The sequence below is a fragment of the Oryx dammah genome, unplaced genomic scaffold (genome assembly GCF_014754425.2).
Source record: "Oryx dammah isolate SB20612 unplaced genomic scaffold, SCBI_Odam_1.1 HiC_scaffold_2, whole genome shotgun sequence".
NCBI lineage: Eukaryota > Metazoa > Chordata > Mammalia > Artiodactyla > Bovidae > Oryx > Oryx dammah.
In genome coordinates, this window is record NW_024070186.1 from 14,318,373 (window position 1) to 14,333,171 (window position 14,799).

The 14,799-nt window shown below is 54.2% G+C and overlaps 1 protein-coding gene across 7 annotated transcripts in view; it reads right to left on the reverse strand.

The window, feature by feature from the left end:
• Nucleotides 1-3,127: 3,127 nt before the first annotated feature.
• PDE9A (phosphodiesterase 9A) overlaps nucleotides 3,128-14,799 on the reverse strand; it is a 107,452-nt gene continuing 95,780 nt past the window's right edge. For 3 of the 7 annotated variants that reach the window (XR_005719430.1, XR_005719431.1, XR_005719432.1), the window contains 7 exons: nucleotides 14,422-14,504; nucleotides 13,096-13,252; nucleotides 10,270-10,383; nucleotides 8,319-8,423; nucleotides 7,503-7,631; nucleotides 4,352-5,949; nucleotides 3,128-3,273 (listed from right to left, as the gene is read on the reverse strand). Coding sequence is in view for 4 of the 7 variants with exons in the window: in XM_040231755.1 (XP_040087689.1) it covers nucleotides 3,263-3,273; nucleotides 4,352-4,427; nucleotides 5,854-5,949; nucleotides 7,503-7,631; nucleotides 8,319-8,423; nucleotides 10,270-10,383; nucleotides 13,096-13,252; nucleotides 14,422-14,504 (771 nt within the window). In the remaining 3 variants the exon portion in view is untranslated. The remainder of the gene's footprint in view (nucleotides 3,274-4,351; nucleotides 5,950-7,502; nucleotides 7,632-8,318; nucleotides 8,424-10,269; nucleotides 10,384-13,095; nucleotides 13,253-14,421; nucleotides 14,505-14,799) is intronic. The other 4 variants (XM_040231763.1, XM_040231779.1, XM_040231755.1 and 1 more) reach the window with 2 other exon arrangements.

Consider the following 14,799-nt stretch of genomic DNA (forward strand, 5'->3'; position numbering starts at 1 on the left):
TCTAATGGCTGTTTATTCAGGATGAAGTACTGTGTGTGTTTAGTGTTCATTCAATCCTCACGCTGAATGGATGTTCCCACGTAATTTAGTTAAAGACGTCATTGTGGCTTCAGATATCATGGGCGGAGGAGCCCACGGATGGGTGAGCCCACAGATGGAGGAGCCCACGGATGGATGAGCCCATAAGTGGAGGAGCCCACGGATAGAGGAGCCCACAGGAGATGTCCGTGGTCTGAGAGATGGGGTGGGGGTGTTCAGCCACAGGGACACCATGCAGACAGACACCTCTCCTTTCTCCCTTCTTAGTGGCAAGGTCACAGGTGAACTCACAAGCAGCTGCATGGCCTTTCTGACGGCATGAGCTGGGTTCCCAGGCAGAGAGCTCTCAGAACCAAGCCCCAGGATGGTGTTTTCCAGGAGGATTTGTTGGGGATTTATTGGATCCAGTGTTTGACCCATGCTCGGGGTTTTTGGGGAGAGAGACCGTAGAAAATAGCACTGTGTTGTCCCCTGTATGAACACACTGTGGTGGAGCTGTGACTGGGGAGCAGGACAGGCCGGTTGTCTCACTGTACGTGCTGCGTGCAGATCAGGACACTGCTGTGTCTCCGCCACCTGCTCCCTGTGAGGCTCGGCTTTATCCTCCACTGAGATCAGAGGGAGGCCACCTCCTCCTCTCACCCTGCACTTGGTACGTGGTCTCTTGGCCAGCATGTGGGGTATCCCCAGGCAGGAGGCCTTCCGGGTCCCGGTGTGCAAGCTGACCTGGGTGGACAGCGTCCATGGGCTCTGGGGCTGGTCTGTGCAGTGGGGTGCTGGCTGGCAGCTTCTCTGCAACTTAAAGGGAGGGGATGTCTCCGTATGAGAGGCAACTCAGGAAGGGGCCTCAGCAATCCCATGGCTCAGCTCATGGCATAGGATCTACCTGCAGTGTGGAAGCACTTCTGAAGCAGAAGGCTGGGGACAGCATCCAGTGGGCCCCTGATGCTCTAAGGCAGCGGTCCCCAACCCTTTTGGCACCAGGATGGGTTTCATGGAAGACCATTTTTCCCCGCACTGGGGAGGGCAAGGACGATGGTTCCGTCCACCCACCACCCGCCTTCTGCTGTGCGGCCTGGCCCCCTGGCCTGGGGTTGGGGCAGCCGTTAAGGCATCCCATTAAGGAAGCCAGGCTGTTGACACAAACACCTGGACTGTCGCAGGCGCTGCCAGGAGTCTCTCCTCTTCTTTCTTGATTTCCCTGTTCCAGGACTTGGTGTAACCTACACCCAGTAAGGCAGAGGAAGTGTGTTAGAGTGTGTATACACACAAGTGTACATGTGATTGTATGAATATAAATGTATATGTGTGCATGTGTATACACGCATGTACACATATGACCATATGTGTCTGTGGACATCTGCTATTATGTATATGCACATGTGTGTGGACACATGCCTAAGTATGATCACATGTCCATGTATGCACGTGTGATCATGTTTACAGTGCACACCTAAGCATTGTGTGAGCACTTGTGCATGTGTGATTGTACATGCATATGTTTATGTGTGTATGCATGGATCATACATGTGATTGGACGGATATGTAAGCATGTATATGTGTGTTGTGTATATGCTACACATATAGGTAAGCACGTATGTATGAGGCCTCTGTATACATAAGCATGTGTATGTTGCACGTATATGTAAGCATATGTGTATGGAGCCTCAGTGCACATATAAACATGTGTATGTGTGTTGCACATATGCTACATGTATATGTAAGCATGTGTGTACAGGGCTCAGTGTATATGTAAGCATTGTATGCATGTCGCATGTATACATAAACATGTGTATGGGGCCTCAGTGTCCATGTGTGGACATGCGTATACATGTTTGCAAGCACGTGTATGCTTGTGTAGCCATGTGTGTGGGCCTATGTGTGATTGTGTGTATATGTGCATAAGTGTTAAATTCAGTAATCACTGTGGGAAGCTTGATTGAAGCAGAGTTTGGTGAGCCAGGTATTCAGCATGCAGCAGACAGAAGGTGCTGTTCAGAGCACAGCCTCACCGATGGGGACAGCAGATGATAAAACGCCGGTATCCGAGGACACGCAGGCTGAAGGCATCTTATGTAAATGCCTGCTAGGTTTGGGTTTTAGTTTAACCTGAGCTGTGATGGCTTTATCAACATTAAAATGATAAACAAAACTAAGAAGAGATGTGGAAACCAAGGTCCCTCTCTGGTATGGAACTGAACTCAAGAAGAGATGGAACATTTCACAGCCCAAAAATGAATTATTCAAATAAGTAATATTCTAGAGTTCACCAGAGGGAACAGATGCTCCAAGGAAACTGAACCAACACACAAATGAGATGTCCACAGAGCTCAGACTATGCTGATGGCTCCTAGAGTCAGTTTTCAGAGCAGATGTTATCGGGGGACAGAGACAGAACCCACAGCTCTGGGGAGAACTGAGGGGTCTAAATGCACATGGGGAGGGGGTGGGCTGTGAACTAGATGTGGCTGGGTCTCCCCTTGTGGGCGCCAGTCCACCCAGGACATCCTCAGTGCTTGTCCCTAAAACAGAAGCAGCAGCAGAGGGACCTGAGATGGGGCCCATCGTTCCCTGAGACAGGGATCCTGAAATGTGCGGAGTAAATAGGCTCCTTGTCCTACCTGCCCATTTTGATGTGGAATCCCCACCCCTGGAAACAGGCTCAAGCCTGTGGTTGTCTGTGTCCCACATGGATTTCTTGGCTCACACCGCCTGCAGCCTGACCAAGCCACCTCCAGTCCCGTGTCCCTAAGCACAGCCACCAACGTCCCCCTAGCAACTCACAAGGAGGACACACACGTCCCCAACGCTCTGGGCACTGAGCTGACCATCTAATGCCGAATTACATGGAGGCACTCAGCAAGTCACTCAGCACATTGCTCTAAGACACAGGTGAGGAGAGCACAGTGTCCTTGTCTCACCTGGGCACCGAGGAGAGTCCTGAAGCAGCCCAGGATACCCAACTCCACCAAAAAAGAAATCAGACCCATTTCTGTATAAGAATATATTATTTAAAAGACAGTTTAAAAATAAAAATTCTGTACAGCTTGTGAAGTCCTGTTTTTGTTTTTTTGTTTTTGTTTTTTTGTATCAGTGAACAAAATGGTTCTTAGAAAATGATCTCGTGGTGGCAGGCACTCAGGACCGCTTTTTCCTGCACGGACGATCCTGCGAAGCTCAGCCGGCTGGGTCCAGAGCAGCAGTCTGCAGCCCTCTGCTTTCTTCAGGCACGGTCTGCTTGGAAAAGGGAAAAGATGCTGGTTTGTGTTGGTGGGATCAAAATGCTCTGGCAACACCACAAATCTCACGGCATCACACACACTGAGCAATTTTTCTGTATGAGAATTCTCTGCTCGTTGAACAGCTAAAACAAGAAGAATGGGATTATTACCTTTAGTTTAGAGATTGGGGCTCTGTGGCTCAGAGAGGTTGAGACACCTGTGGGTGTCACTCAGCACGTAATGAGCAAAGCCTGGACTCATTACCCCAGACCCCATGGAGACTGAATGAACTGGTTTGCCTTCTGCCTGGACTGAATGAATAGCCAGGATCCACAAGTGCAGAGGATGTGCTCGTAGTGACATAAGCAAAGACTTTATTTCTGAGAAGCTTTGAAAAATGTTTTCTCTTATAAGTGGCACCTATGCTAATCAGGATGAGCTGGTTGGATGGCATCACTGACTTGATGGACATGAGTTTGAGCAAGCTCCAGGAGTTGGTGATGGACAGGGAAGCCTGGCGTGCTGCAGTCCACGGGGTTGCAAACAGTCAGATACGACTGAGCGACTGAACTGACTGATGCTAATCATCGATCATTTTCCGTTAACTAAGGCATGACCCCTTCTTTCAGAGCCTAATTGTAATGATTATATGCTAGGAAGAGACGTTCCATTTAAAAACATTTGTACATACAGATTTCTTCCCTTCCTTCCCTTCTTCCGTCCTTCCCAGCTTTTCACGCTGTCCCCATTTCAGTCTGAAAACTAGTCAATCCTAAAGGGAATCAACCCTGAATATTCATGGGAAGGACTGATGCTGAAGCTGAAGCTCCAATACTTTGGCCACCTGACGTGAAGAGCCAACTCACTGGAAAAGATTCTGATGCTGGGTAAGACTGAAGGCAGGAGAAGGGGATGACAGAGGACAAGATGGCTGGATGGCATCACCGACTCAATGGACATGAGTTTGAGCAAGCTCCGGGAGAGAGTAAAGGACAGGGAAGCCAGGTCTGCTGCAGCCCATGAGGTCGCATGGACCTGGACACAACTGAGTGACTGAACAGCAACCGAGACATCATTCAGAACAGCGTTACCTTCGCTCTGTCTCCCGAGGTCTCTGCTTTTCTCTCTTGACGTGGCGCTCCCAGACGTCAGGCTCTCAGCCTTCTGCTATGACCAGGACAGAGCATACAGGAGGTGACGGACAGTGAGTGAGTGACTGCCTGCCTGTGTGCTCAAAAGCTTCCTGGGACAGGAGGTGCTAAGACATGTGAGCAGACGTGCCCCTGGGGGCGCTTCCCAGACATAGCTCTTCCCGGCCGCTGGAGTCTCACCACGTGGCCTCCGTCCGGTCTTGGACAGTTAGCTCTTGCCGGCTGCATGGGCAGCCCCAGAGCACTGGCTGGATGCTGAGTCCATGGCCCTGTCACCTCTTTGGTGGGTCAGCTCTTTCTAGGGGCAGGAAAGGGCCGTGGAGGGTCCTACTGGCCTTCTGGGCAGCCAGCCTGGGGCCTGGAGACTGAGGCCTTTGCAGTGACGGCTCGAGGCTGGACCAGGGGGACCAGGCCCGTAAGCCCTCCTTGTCAGAGGCCGTGGCTGGGGGACGTCTCCTCTTACATCTGTTCTCTGCATCATATACTCTTACGCTTTTGGGGTTTTGTGACTTCCTGGGAGGAAAATCCGACTAGAGAAATTGGTTGCCAGCTGGGATTGCCCATTGACCCGAAAGCACCATGGTGCGTCTGGCGTCGTACACAAAGGAGGTTGAGAGGAGAGCCACCTGGAGGCTCAGCAAGGCACTGTGGGAGTTCCTGGCTGAAAGGCAGGGTGGGGGCCCTGCCTGCAGCAAGTATGAAGGACAAATGGCATGGGAGAGGGCCCTCGGTGTGGGCGGGGGGTGCCAGGCAAGGCCCAGTGGGGACCAAGCCCGCAGCAGCAGGGAGGTGGATCCCACTGCACTGGGCACCCGCGAGAGAGGGGGAGGGAGGGTGGATGGAGGGGAGGCCAGACTTGAGTGACTGGACGTCACAGGGGCAGGTCCTAGGGGTCCCAAGTAGCAGGGGGCCCTGAAGCAGGTCCACACCATCTGGGGTCCTACCGGGGCCAGACCAGCTCTCGCGACTTCTCTGAAAGCCTCCACCCCAGCTCTGAGCCTCCCTGAAACACAGGACCAACCCCAGCAGCCAACTAGAGCCACACTGGGTCTTTCGATCCTCCTCAAGGTGCTAGCAGAGTCCCATGGCTGGGTGTGGTGGTGGCTTTTCCAGAGACAGGGAGTCTCTTCCATGGCCTTGCTTCTGAACAAAGTCGGCCCTGGGAGGAGGGGAGAAACTACATGGGGCCAGAAACCCGCTCTGAGGGGACGCAGGTGGCAGAGGCTGTGATGTCCTCGAACCCCCGTGGACGACCACGGCCTCAGGGCACAGACTCCCCCCAAGGCTCTGTGTCTCCCATGCTGTGAGCTCCCTGAGGACAGAACACCTCTGCATCGGGCCTGGCATCTCTGTGGGATAGATGTGCTCCGTTGGAGGCCCCCTGGGTGGTGTCCGGGCTGGGTGGGGCCCTTGGAGCCCAGGCCCTCACAGAGGCGACTCACCTCCCTAACGGCATCGTCCATCTGCTTCAGCTCCTCGTAGCGATCTCGGGACTCCCACAACGGCTGCAGCATGAGCTCCTCAACCACGGGGAAGAGCTGTGAGAGAAAAGATGGCTGTCAATAGGCCGTCATCCTCGCGGGAAGTGCATTGCAGGAAACCAGCCACCTGGGAGACGAGCTTCCATCAGGGTCACGGCGGGGGCAGAATCCAAGGTGCTCGAGGCTGGCTGCTCAATGGCTCCTGGGAGCCTGCGGGGACAGAGCTGTCGGGGACAGAGTGCCCCACCTGCCTGTTCTGAGTCCTGCCGTTTCCTGTTCTCACACTTTTCACGAGGACCAGCAGAAGCTGCTCCCTCCTTCTGCTTCCCAGAACCCTGAGATCCCACCGTGGACTCTCTTCTCCCAAATGCCAACCTCGCCAACCTTACCCACCAGACTCCGGGCAGCCATGGGCGGGTGGAGTGAAGGCACCCTGCACATGGCCCGGGACCCCCTCTGCCCACACCACGTTGCGGCCTGGCCCAGCCTGCAGCTCTGCCTCCCGCCTGCAGTGCCCACGGCCCCGGGTCCACCTGGTGAGCATGCTTTGTCTTTGAGACTCAGCCCTGAGGCGGCTGCTTCTCCCTCTGAGGAGCCCCCTCCTCAGTGCCAGGAGGCACATCCCCTGCCTCCCTGCCCCCCAGGGCCCTGTGCACACAGCCCCCAGCCCCAGCCTGCTCCTGCAAGGGAGGAGGGCAGGCCCACCATCGCCACTGCTGGCCGGCACCTGCCACCTGTGGAAAGGGTGCTGTGGGGCTTGAGGAAGGGTGCGCTGAGGTAGCTCTGGAAGGTTGCTGAGAACAGCACAGGGGGCCCAGGCCAAGGCAGGCTGGGCTCAGAGGTGGAGACTTGAAGAAGGTGGGACCAGGAGCCACGGGCCTCTCCGGTAAGGCCGAAGTGCCCAAGAGGATGGGTGACTGCCCAACAAGGTGGGTGGTTTGCCCTGTGCTGGGGGCAGTGGGGAGCCATGGAAGATTCAGGAGAGAGGCAGAGACTGTCTCCTTACTGAGGATTAATGTGGTGATCGCTGGGGGGGTGGGGGAGCCGGGGGCGGGCAGACCAGAAAGTTCTTCTGAAGGCAGAGATGAGAGGCGCTGACAAGGCCCTGCTGGTGCCCTGGGACAGGGAGTTGGGGTGGCTCCAGAGACAGGGTGGAGGAGGGCCGCCTGGCCCAGGAAGGGGCAGCGAGAAGCTCTGTGGTTTTGCGGCTTGGGCTGGGGGGTGGGTACAGAGGCCAGGAGGGGTGGCGGGTGGTCTGTTTGAACATGCGGGTGTTAGGTGTGGTGGGCTTCAGGTGAGTGTCAGGTAGGCGGCTACGGCATATGTGTGTGTGTTTGAGTGTGTGTCCGTGTGAGCGTGTGTCCGTGTGAGTGTGTCCATGTGCCTGTGTGAGTGTGTGTCCATGGGAGTGTGTGTGTGTGTGTCTGTGTCCATGGGAGTATGTGTGTGTGTGTGTCGTGTGAGCGTATGTTGTGTGTCTGTGTGTGACCCTTTGTGTGTGTCCATGTGAGTGCATGTCTGTGAGTGTGTCAGTGTGTGTGTGTGTCCATGTGAATGCACACGTGTATTTTTCCCTGCTGGGCCAGTAGCTCGTGGAGGTGGTCATTCACCTTGGTCACTGTCTCAAACATCGGGATCAGGACGAACTTGATGAAGCCGATCTGGGCTGTGGCTTTGGTCACTTTGTCCCGGTCCATGAATGGGGCCACAGGGAGGCCCTCTGACTTCTCACGGTCACTCTGCAGGGAAGGTACCGAACATGATGTTAAAGAAAGAAACACTTGTGGAATCTGGGAGCTTCAGGGATCACTGCTCTCAGAGGAAGAGAAAAACAACTAACATGCCAGCAGGATCACCTGCATCACAGAAGGTAGTGACCATGTGAAGATGAGGAGGCTCTAAGTGCCAGCCGGGGTCCCTGAGCCTGCACGGTGTGTCCAGGGGAGGGGAGGACGGCTCCAGGCCCTGCTGGCTGCTCAGCAGCAGAGCAGCTTGTAGACCAGCACCCCCACCCTGCGACCCCTAATCCTGGCCCCGGACTCATCAAGCTGCTCTAGAGAGAGGCTTATTGTCCCTTCTGACATTTTCCGTCTTAGGCTGGCTTTGCTTCCTGTCCCAGAGTGTCCCCAGCCATAACTGTTTGGTCTCATGCATCCAGTCCCTACAGGAGGTCCCCATCGGGTGGGGGGAGTTAATCAGTGGTAACAGGGGTGCTAACATGGTGACAATTTGACATCAGCTTTTCCTGCTCATCCCTGTCTTGTGTGTTTCAAATTATAACCCCACGCGTTTCTGGCGTGCCCCTGCTGTGAAGGCTTCTAGAAGCACTGACACTGGCCACCTTGGTGCCTCTGTCACATTTCAAACAGGAACCCAGGTAAGGGGCTAAAGAGCCCCAGGAGGTGTGGCCTGTGCGACACTCTTACCTGCATGAAATATTCCTCCAACAAACAGTCCACCCACGGTTCTGCCACCTCCATGGGGCGGACCTCGTTAGAGATGTCACAGCATTTGATCAGTATCATCTTCAGCTGAAAGAAGAGATCTGGACTCAGCTGTGCGGCATGGGACACACGTTGCTGGGCTCTGGGTCTGGGCTTGCCATCACAGGCCGGCAGGGAGGAGGGTGGGCAATGAGAGTGGAGAGGAACTGAGCTTTGCTGTGCCCCCTCCCCCCAACAAGGGCACACTTCCCACTGCAAGGGGAGGAGAACGGGGCATCACCACACCCCCAAGGATCAGACTCTTTCCTGGAGGGGCTTGAGTAGCAGGAAAGCGCCTTTAACACATGGACATTTTGTCTTAGGAACCACATACTGCAAACCACATACTGCAAAGTATCTCTTTGATCTTGACGATACATAAAAAATATAGACAGATAGTGCTGTCAGGAGGCAGAGGTTTAAACGGTAATGAGAAGAAACCCAGTGGGCCTCCTGAGCACTGAAGAAGTGCGTTAGAAACACGGGGTGAAGGGGACCCTCACACAGCAGCAGGGAGCGTGCCCACCGGCCTCGGTGACAGGGACGGAGTAAAGGGAAAAGTTGAGATTAAATAGTTAATTCCCAGGGGGCTCAAGCGCTAAAGAATCCATCTGCCAGTGCAGGAGATGCAAGAGACACGGGTTTGAGTACTGGGTCGGGAAGATCGTCTGGAGAAGGAAATGACAACCCACTCCAGTATGCCTGGAGAACCCCATGGACAGAGGAGCCTGGCGGGCTACGGTCCATGGGGTTGCAGAGTCAGATATGACCGAACATACACATGCGTGTGCACACACACACACACTCTAATGGATTATACGTAGAGAAAAAAATATGCGAGACCCCTGTAAGTCAATGATCACCCAAGAAAGTGAGTTTTCTTAACCACAAAACCAAGCAGGCTTGCTTAGCAAGAAAACCATGCTACAGAAGCTTGGGGACATACCCTCAAACAAAAAAACAGCGGTGGCGTGAGACCCACATCCTGCCCAGTGAGCTCAGTAAGTTAATGCCTCCTAGGACATACTCTGCACACATAAAAGACAATAATTTATAGAAAGGTGACCTCTCAAAGTGAAAGACCCTCATTGTACTGTGACCTGAGATCATTCTTCTGTGCTGCTATGACAGTCCTGGCTTAAGCATGTAGGGACAAGAAAACTCCTCCCACCCCAGCTGACGTGGAGGAGGAGCTCAGGATGGAAGCATGATGTCTACTCAAGAATGAGGAAGAAGGTGGTCTTTTCTGCTCTCCCTACGTTTCCTTTGACTATAGAACCGAGCCCACCAAGTTCTCAGGGTGTGGCATCCTCTTGTGCACCCACCTGTAAGCCTCACAAACATCTTATTCTAATCTCTCATCTATAACTTTGCCTCTCATTGAATTTTTTCTATGCTGAGACATAAAGGACCAAGGCTACTTGGAGCCCCCAGAAACACCACCGGGGGTTTCATCAGCACCCCATGGTCTGAACACCACAGGGGAGGCAGGGGTGGGAACCACAGCCCTGCTGGTTGAAGAGGGTATGGTGGGCCTGTGAGAGCATAGTCACACAAAGGTCAGGGCGGCCCTGGATCCTGCCCTCTGTTCCCAAGCCTGGCATTCCCCTGTGTTGGCTGGGCCTCTGCATTTGGGGCTGCCTTCACCCACTTATCACATTCAAATCCGAAGGAGATGGAAGGATGGGAAAGGAATTCCTTTAACCAGGAGAGGGGGTCCTACTGGGGGTTGGGGGGCTTTCCCTGCTAAGCACTGGGACTTTGAAAATTGGTGTTACTGATACCTCACTCCAGGCGAGGGTATGCATTTTCCTTTGGTTTCTTGGTCCCCAGTCTGAGCTGGGGGTGGGGCTCACCCACCAGCCTCCCAGAGAAGGAAAAAAAGCCCACTCACAAGGGTCATGTGCTCCTTGTTGCTGTAGTCAAAATTCTCCATTTTTTCTTTGAAAGAGTCCATGATTTCCGCATGCCTCGCCATGTCAGTGGCCAAAATTAATGTGATCATTCCCTGAGAAGTGGAAGCAAAGCGTTAACACGGGGCACGATCCCAATAATTAGTGAGCACCCACTGTATGTGGAGCCCTCTGCTCACGTCACTTCATTCAGACCTCATGTGAGTGCCAGGGGTGGGTACTGTCCTCGTTTTTATAAAGAAACTGAGACCTGGAGAGGCTAAGGAGGTTGCCCAGGTCACAGCTGGCTAGTGGAAGGCTGGGGTTTGAGCCCAAGGGTGCCTGATGCAGGCTGCATCCCCAGAGAAGGCTGCGAGTCCAGGCCCACTAGGAGCATTCAGCTGCAGAGAAGAGGCTCAGCGTGTCTCCTTGTGAAGCCCAGATGGTTTTAGCCAAGGACAAATGTTTCCTGCCAGTTCACTAATCTAGATATACGGTTTGTTCCTCCTAGATCTTGTTTCTGGAGGTCAATGACCCATTTTCCAAGAGTATCTTTTTCTTATTATCTAATCTGTATGTGACTGTATGTGCATATCTTGCTTGGGAACAAAGTCTGATGATAAATAATAGCATTCTTCTATTAACAAATTTGTAAGCAAAAGTGAAATGTTTTTAATACAAATATTTTATGATATTGTTAACCAAATGTTGGTTTCGTAGAAGTAATTTGAAACCATGACCATCCATCAACCTACTCATCCACCCATTAATTTATCTGTCTACCCATCCATCCACTCATCCATCCAGCCCTACACTTGTTCACTCATCCAACATCCATTCATTTGTTTACTTATTTATCCATCCATCTATCCACCCAAGTGTCCATCCATCCACCCATCTCTCCATACATCCCTCCACTTGTCCACTCATCCATCCACTTATTCACTCGTTCATTTATCCATCCGTCCATTCACTTATCTATCCGTCCATCCATCCATTCACCCACTTGTCGATCCGTCCATTCGTCCGTCCATCCCACAGATATTTATAGGGTACATCTCTGTGCTGGGTATGATGTTCTACTTCTCCAAGAAAACAACACCAGAAACATCAAATACAGAACTCAAATCAGTCAGTACAGATAAACAATGTACTTGGGGAGGGGCCATCACTGGCCTTCTGAATTGTGCCATTTCTTGGTAAGGATTTAATTGTTATTAGTGAAGGATCTACTCTCGCGATGAGTTATCCCTCAAGATATTCAAGGACAAAACATTATTGAAAACTGGGACAATGGATTTTACCTCCAGAAAGCGTTAAAGTCAGTAAGGTGTCCAGGGCAGGAGCAGCAGTGTGTCCCTGTGTGGGTGGCAGGAGGCAGGGCATGTCCCTGGGGGCGTGTCCCCTCCTGCTCTGACTGCTCCTCACACGAGGGGAGGGGGCCAGCTGCCTGGATGCCCTGGGCTGAGTTCCTGGCAGGGCTCCTCACCTGGCAGTCGTCAGGGGCAGCACACAGGAGGGCCCTGCACCAGGAATCGGTGACTCAGCAAGGCCTGTCGTTAAGCCCTGGCTGAGCACCGATTTCCTGGAAGTGAAAGGATGGGAACAGGCCTGCAGCTGTCTGCCAAGGCGAGGCTGTCGGTCTCCAGGAGGAGGGAGCGTGTCCTGCCCTGGGCTCTAGTGTGTCTTTATCAGGTGCGTCTGGAAGCCAGGCCACTGAGACGCTGTGTGGACTCCCACACAGAGGACGTGGCGCCCACCTGTCCGAGTCCCTGGGCTGCCGTGCAAAGTGCTACACAAGGGGGACAGAGTAGCAGGGAGGCATCTCTTCATGACTCTGGAGGCCACAAGTCTAGGAACCAAGATGCCCCCTCTGAAGGCTCCGGGGACGGTCCACTCCCTGCCTCTTGCTTCTGGCAGCCCCTGGGCTCCGCGGTTTGTGTCCACACCCTCCCGTCTCTGCCTCTGCTGTCACACGGCCTCTGTGTCTCTTACACGGACACTTGTCATTGGATTTAGGGTCCATGTGGATAATCTGAGCTAACCTCTAAAGATCCTAGTTTAATTATAGCTACAAAGATTTATTCTAAATAAGGTCACATTCGCAGCTCCTCGGGGGTCAGGAGGTGGACTTGACTAATTTTTTAGTTGGGGGTGGCTATCATTCAACCTACCTCATCCCTCCGGGATCGCTCTGACATTGTCCCTCCTCTGAACATGCCAGAGGGTGGGGCACAGGGCTGTGCTCAGTGAGACCTGCTGTGTGTGTGCGGGTATGTATGTGTGACTCTGGTGACTTGGAAGCCTCTGTCTCTGGACAGGTGGCCGCCACCATTCCCCGCCCCATGTGCCCCCAGGAGCAGAAAGGTCTCTTCTCTGAAGTGGGATGTGAGGCTGGTTGGTCAGGGGCAGGGGGGACAAGGGCAGGGCCTAGGGGCAGTGGTCGGGGTTCTGCCAGGCTGGATGTCCCAGACGTGTCCATCCAGGACCTGCTTCCTTGGGCGAGTGACCTTGTCTGTGTCAGCCTCAGTTTCCTGGGCTGCGAGATGAGAAAGGACGTATCTCAAAGGGTTAAATTAAATGGTAGTCATGACCTGAAGGTCCATGGAACACTGCCCACGCAGGCCAAGCACACACCTCCTCCTGGGGCATTGTCACCTGGCCTTGGAGAAGGCGTGGAAGCAGGGCCGGCCCCCCAGGATCCTTGTGGGAGGCTGGGAGCTCCTGGGAGCCTCAGGCACAGGGAGAGAGGGCATCTCTTCTCTGGTGGGGCTCACTGTCCCCCAGGGACCCCCACTCCCCAGTAGGCGTGGCATCGCCCCACACACCTGCCTGATTTGCTTGAAGCCCTCTGGCGACACATTGGAGAAGATGTTGCACTCGGGCTGGTTGAGAATCTGGAAGGCCACGGCGCAGTGGTGGTTCTCTAGGGGCGAGATGTCATTGTAGCGGACAGCCAGCTCCGTGCGGGCATTGATCTGGTACCTGGGTTGGAGACCAAAAGGACCCTCGGGTACCTGCACTCACATGCGAGTGGGCACAGTGGTGCAGGGGCGTGCGTGCTGGTGTAGAGGCTGGAGGCGATGGGGCTGCTGGAAGGGATCCCACTCTGCTTGTGCCGGGAACTTACTCCTCCCGGCTCTCCTGGGTCTCAGCTGCCCCTCTGACTAGATACTCCCAAGTTGTTACAGTCTAACGGTGGACACCACCAATGAGCCTCAGGTCCCCCCTGAGGAGGTGCCCTCGAGGTGGTCAGGCCTTTGCCAAGGCACCCTGCAGACACCGTAGGATGTGGGAGGAAGGCTAGATGTTGTGGGCAAGGCCCGTGGCTGGCTTGTGCTTAGCATAGCATCTGAGTGTGAACTGAGGGAGTGGATGCCCATGGGGACACCTCCTCCTCCAGGCATGGACGGCCATATCCTGGAATCCGCTCTGGTTCTGAGTAGCAATAGCATGCTTCCCAGACATGTTGGGCATCATTGCCCACATGCTAAAATTCTGCACACAAACACACAAACTCCATAGAACAACCAATGTATCACTATGAACACAAACCAGCAGCACCCGGCCTGGATTCTGGCAGGGACATGGGGTGGAACTCTGCCTTCACCCCAAGGCAGGAGTGGATCAATGTTCCAGCAAAGCCTGGCCCATCTTCCTGGCCCCATGGCCTGCCCTGGACCCTCCCTGCCTCCTCGCGTCCATACCCTGTTCTTGCTGTCACTGCCCTTGTTCTGTCTCATTCCTGCTGGAAGCAGGCTGGTGAGGCTGCCCTCAGGGGAGTGAGATCCAGAGACTGTGTGGGGGTCCGCCCTTCCCAGTCCACTGGTGTGTGAACGTCCTTCCCTGCTGCAGGGGGCAGGGAGCTCTGCTGCTGCCAGGCCCTGCTGTGTAGATGCAGACCTGCAGTCAGGACCACAAAGGGCTGAGGCAGCCTCCTGGGGTCTGGGGATCTCTAGGCATCTTTCCGGGAAGGCCTGGCTCTGGACAAAGTCCTCGGCAGGAATGCCGAGTCCTACAGAGGTGGAGTGGAGCTGCGGGCTCAGGAGTGCTTCACTGACAGCTCCTGCTGGGAACTGGCAGGGGGTTGAGCTGAAAAGCTCAACTCTGACACCCAGAGTGCCCTTGATAAGACAAAAGGACCATGTACATACGTGTTATTGTAGCCTGGATGATCCAAGTCGTGGCAGATGGCTGCGGTCATCAGGACCAGGATGTCCATTTGCGAAAACTTCTCCTGGATCGGAGAAAGGATTTGGTGGGTGAGGAGGGGCTGGCAGGGGGTGGGGCAATGAAACAGGGAGATGAAGCTCCCCCAGCTCTGGCCTGGTGGCGGAGAATGCGCCTCTCCCTGGGGTGGAGGGTGGGCACCCACTTGTTCATTGACAAACTGGAGGGGCAGTGCTTCCTCAGGTGTTGGAAGAGCTGCTGTCCCAAGCTCCCCTCCAGGTAGGATGCCCCCAGACCTACTCTAAGCTCCCTGCAGGAAGGATGCCCCCCAGACCTGCCCTAAGCTCCCCACCAGGAGGGAC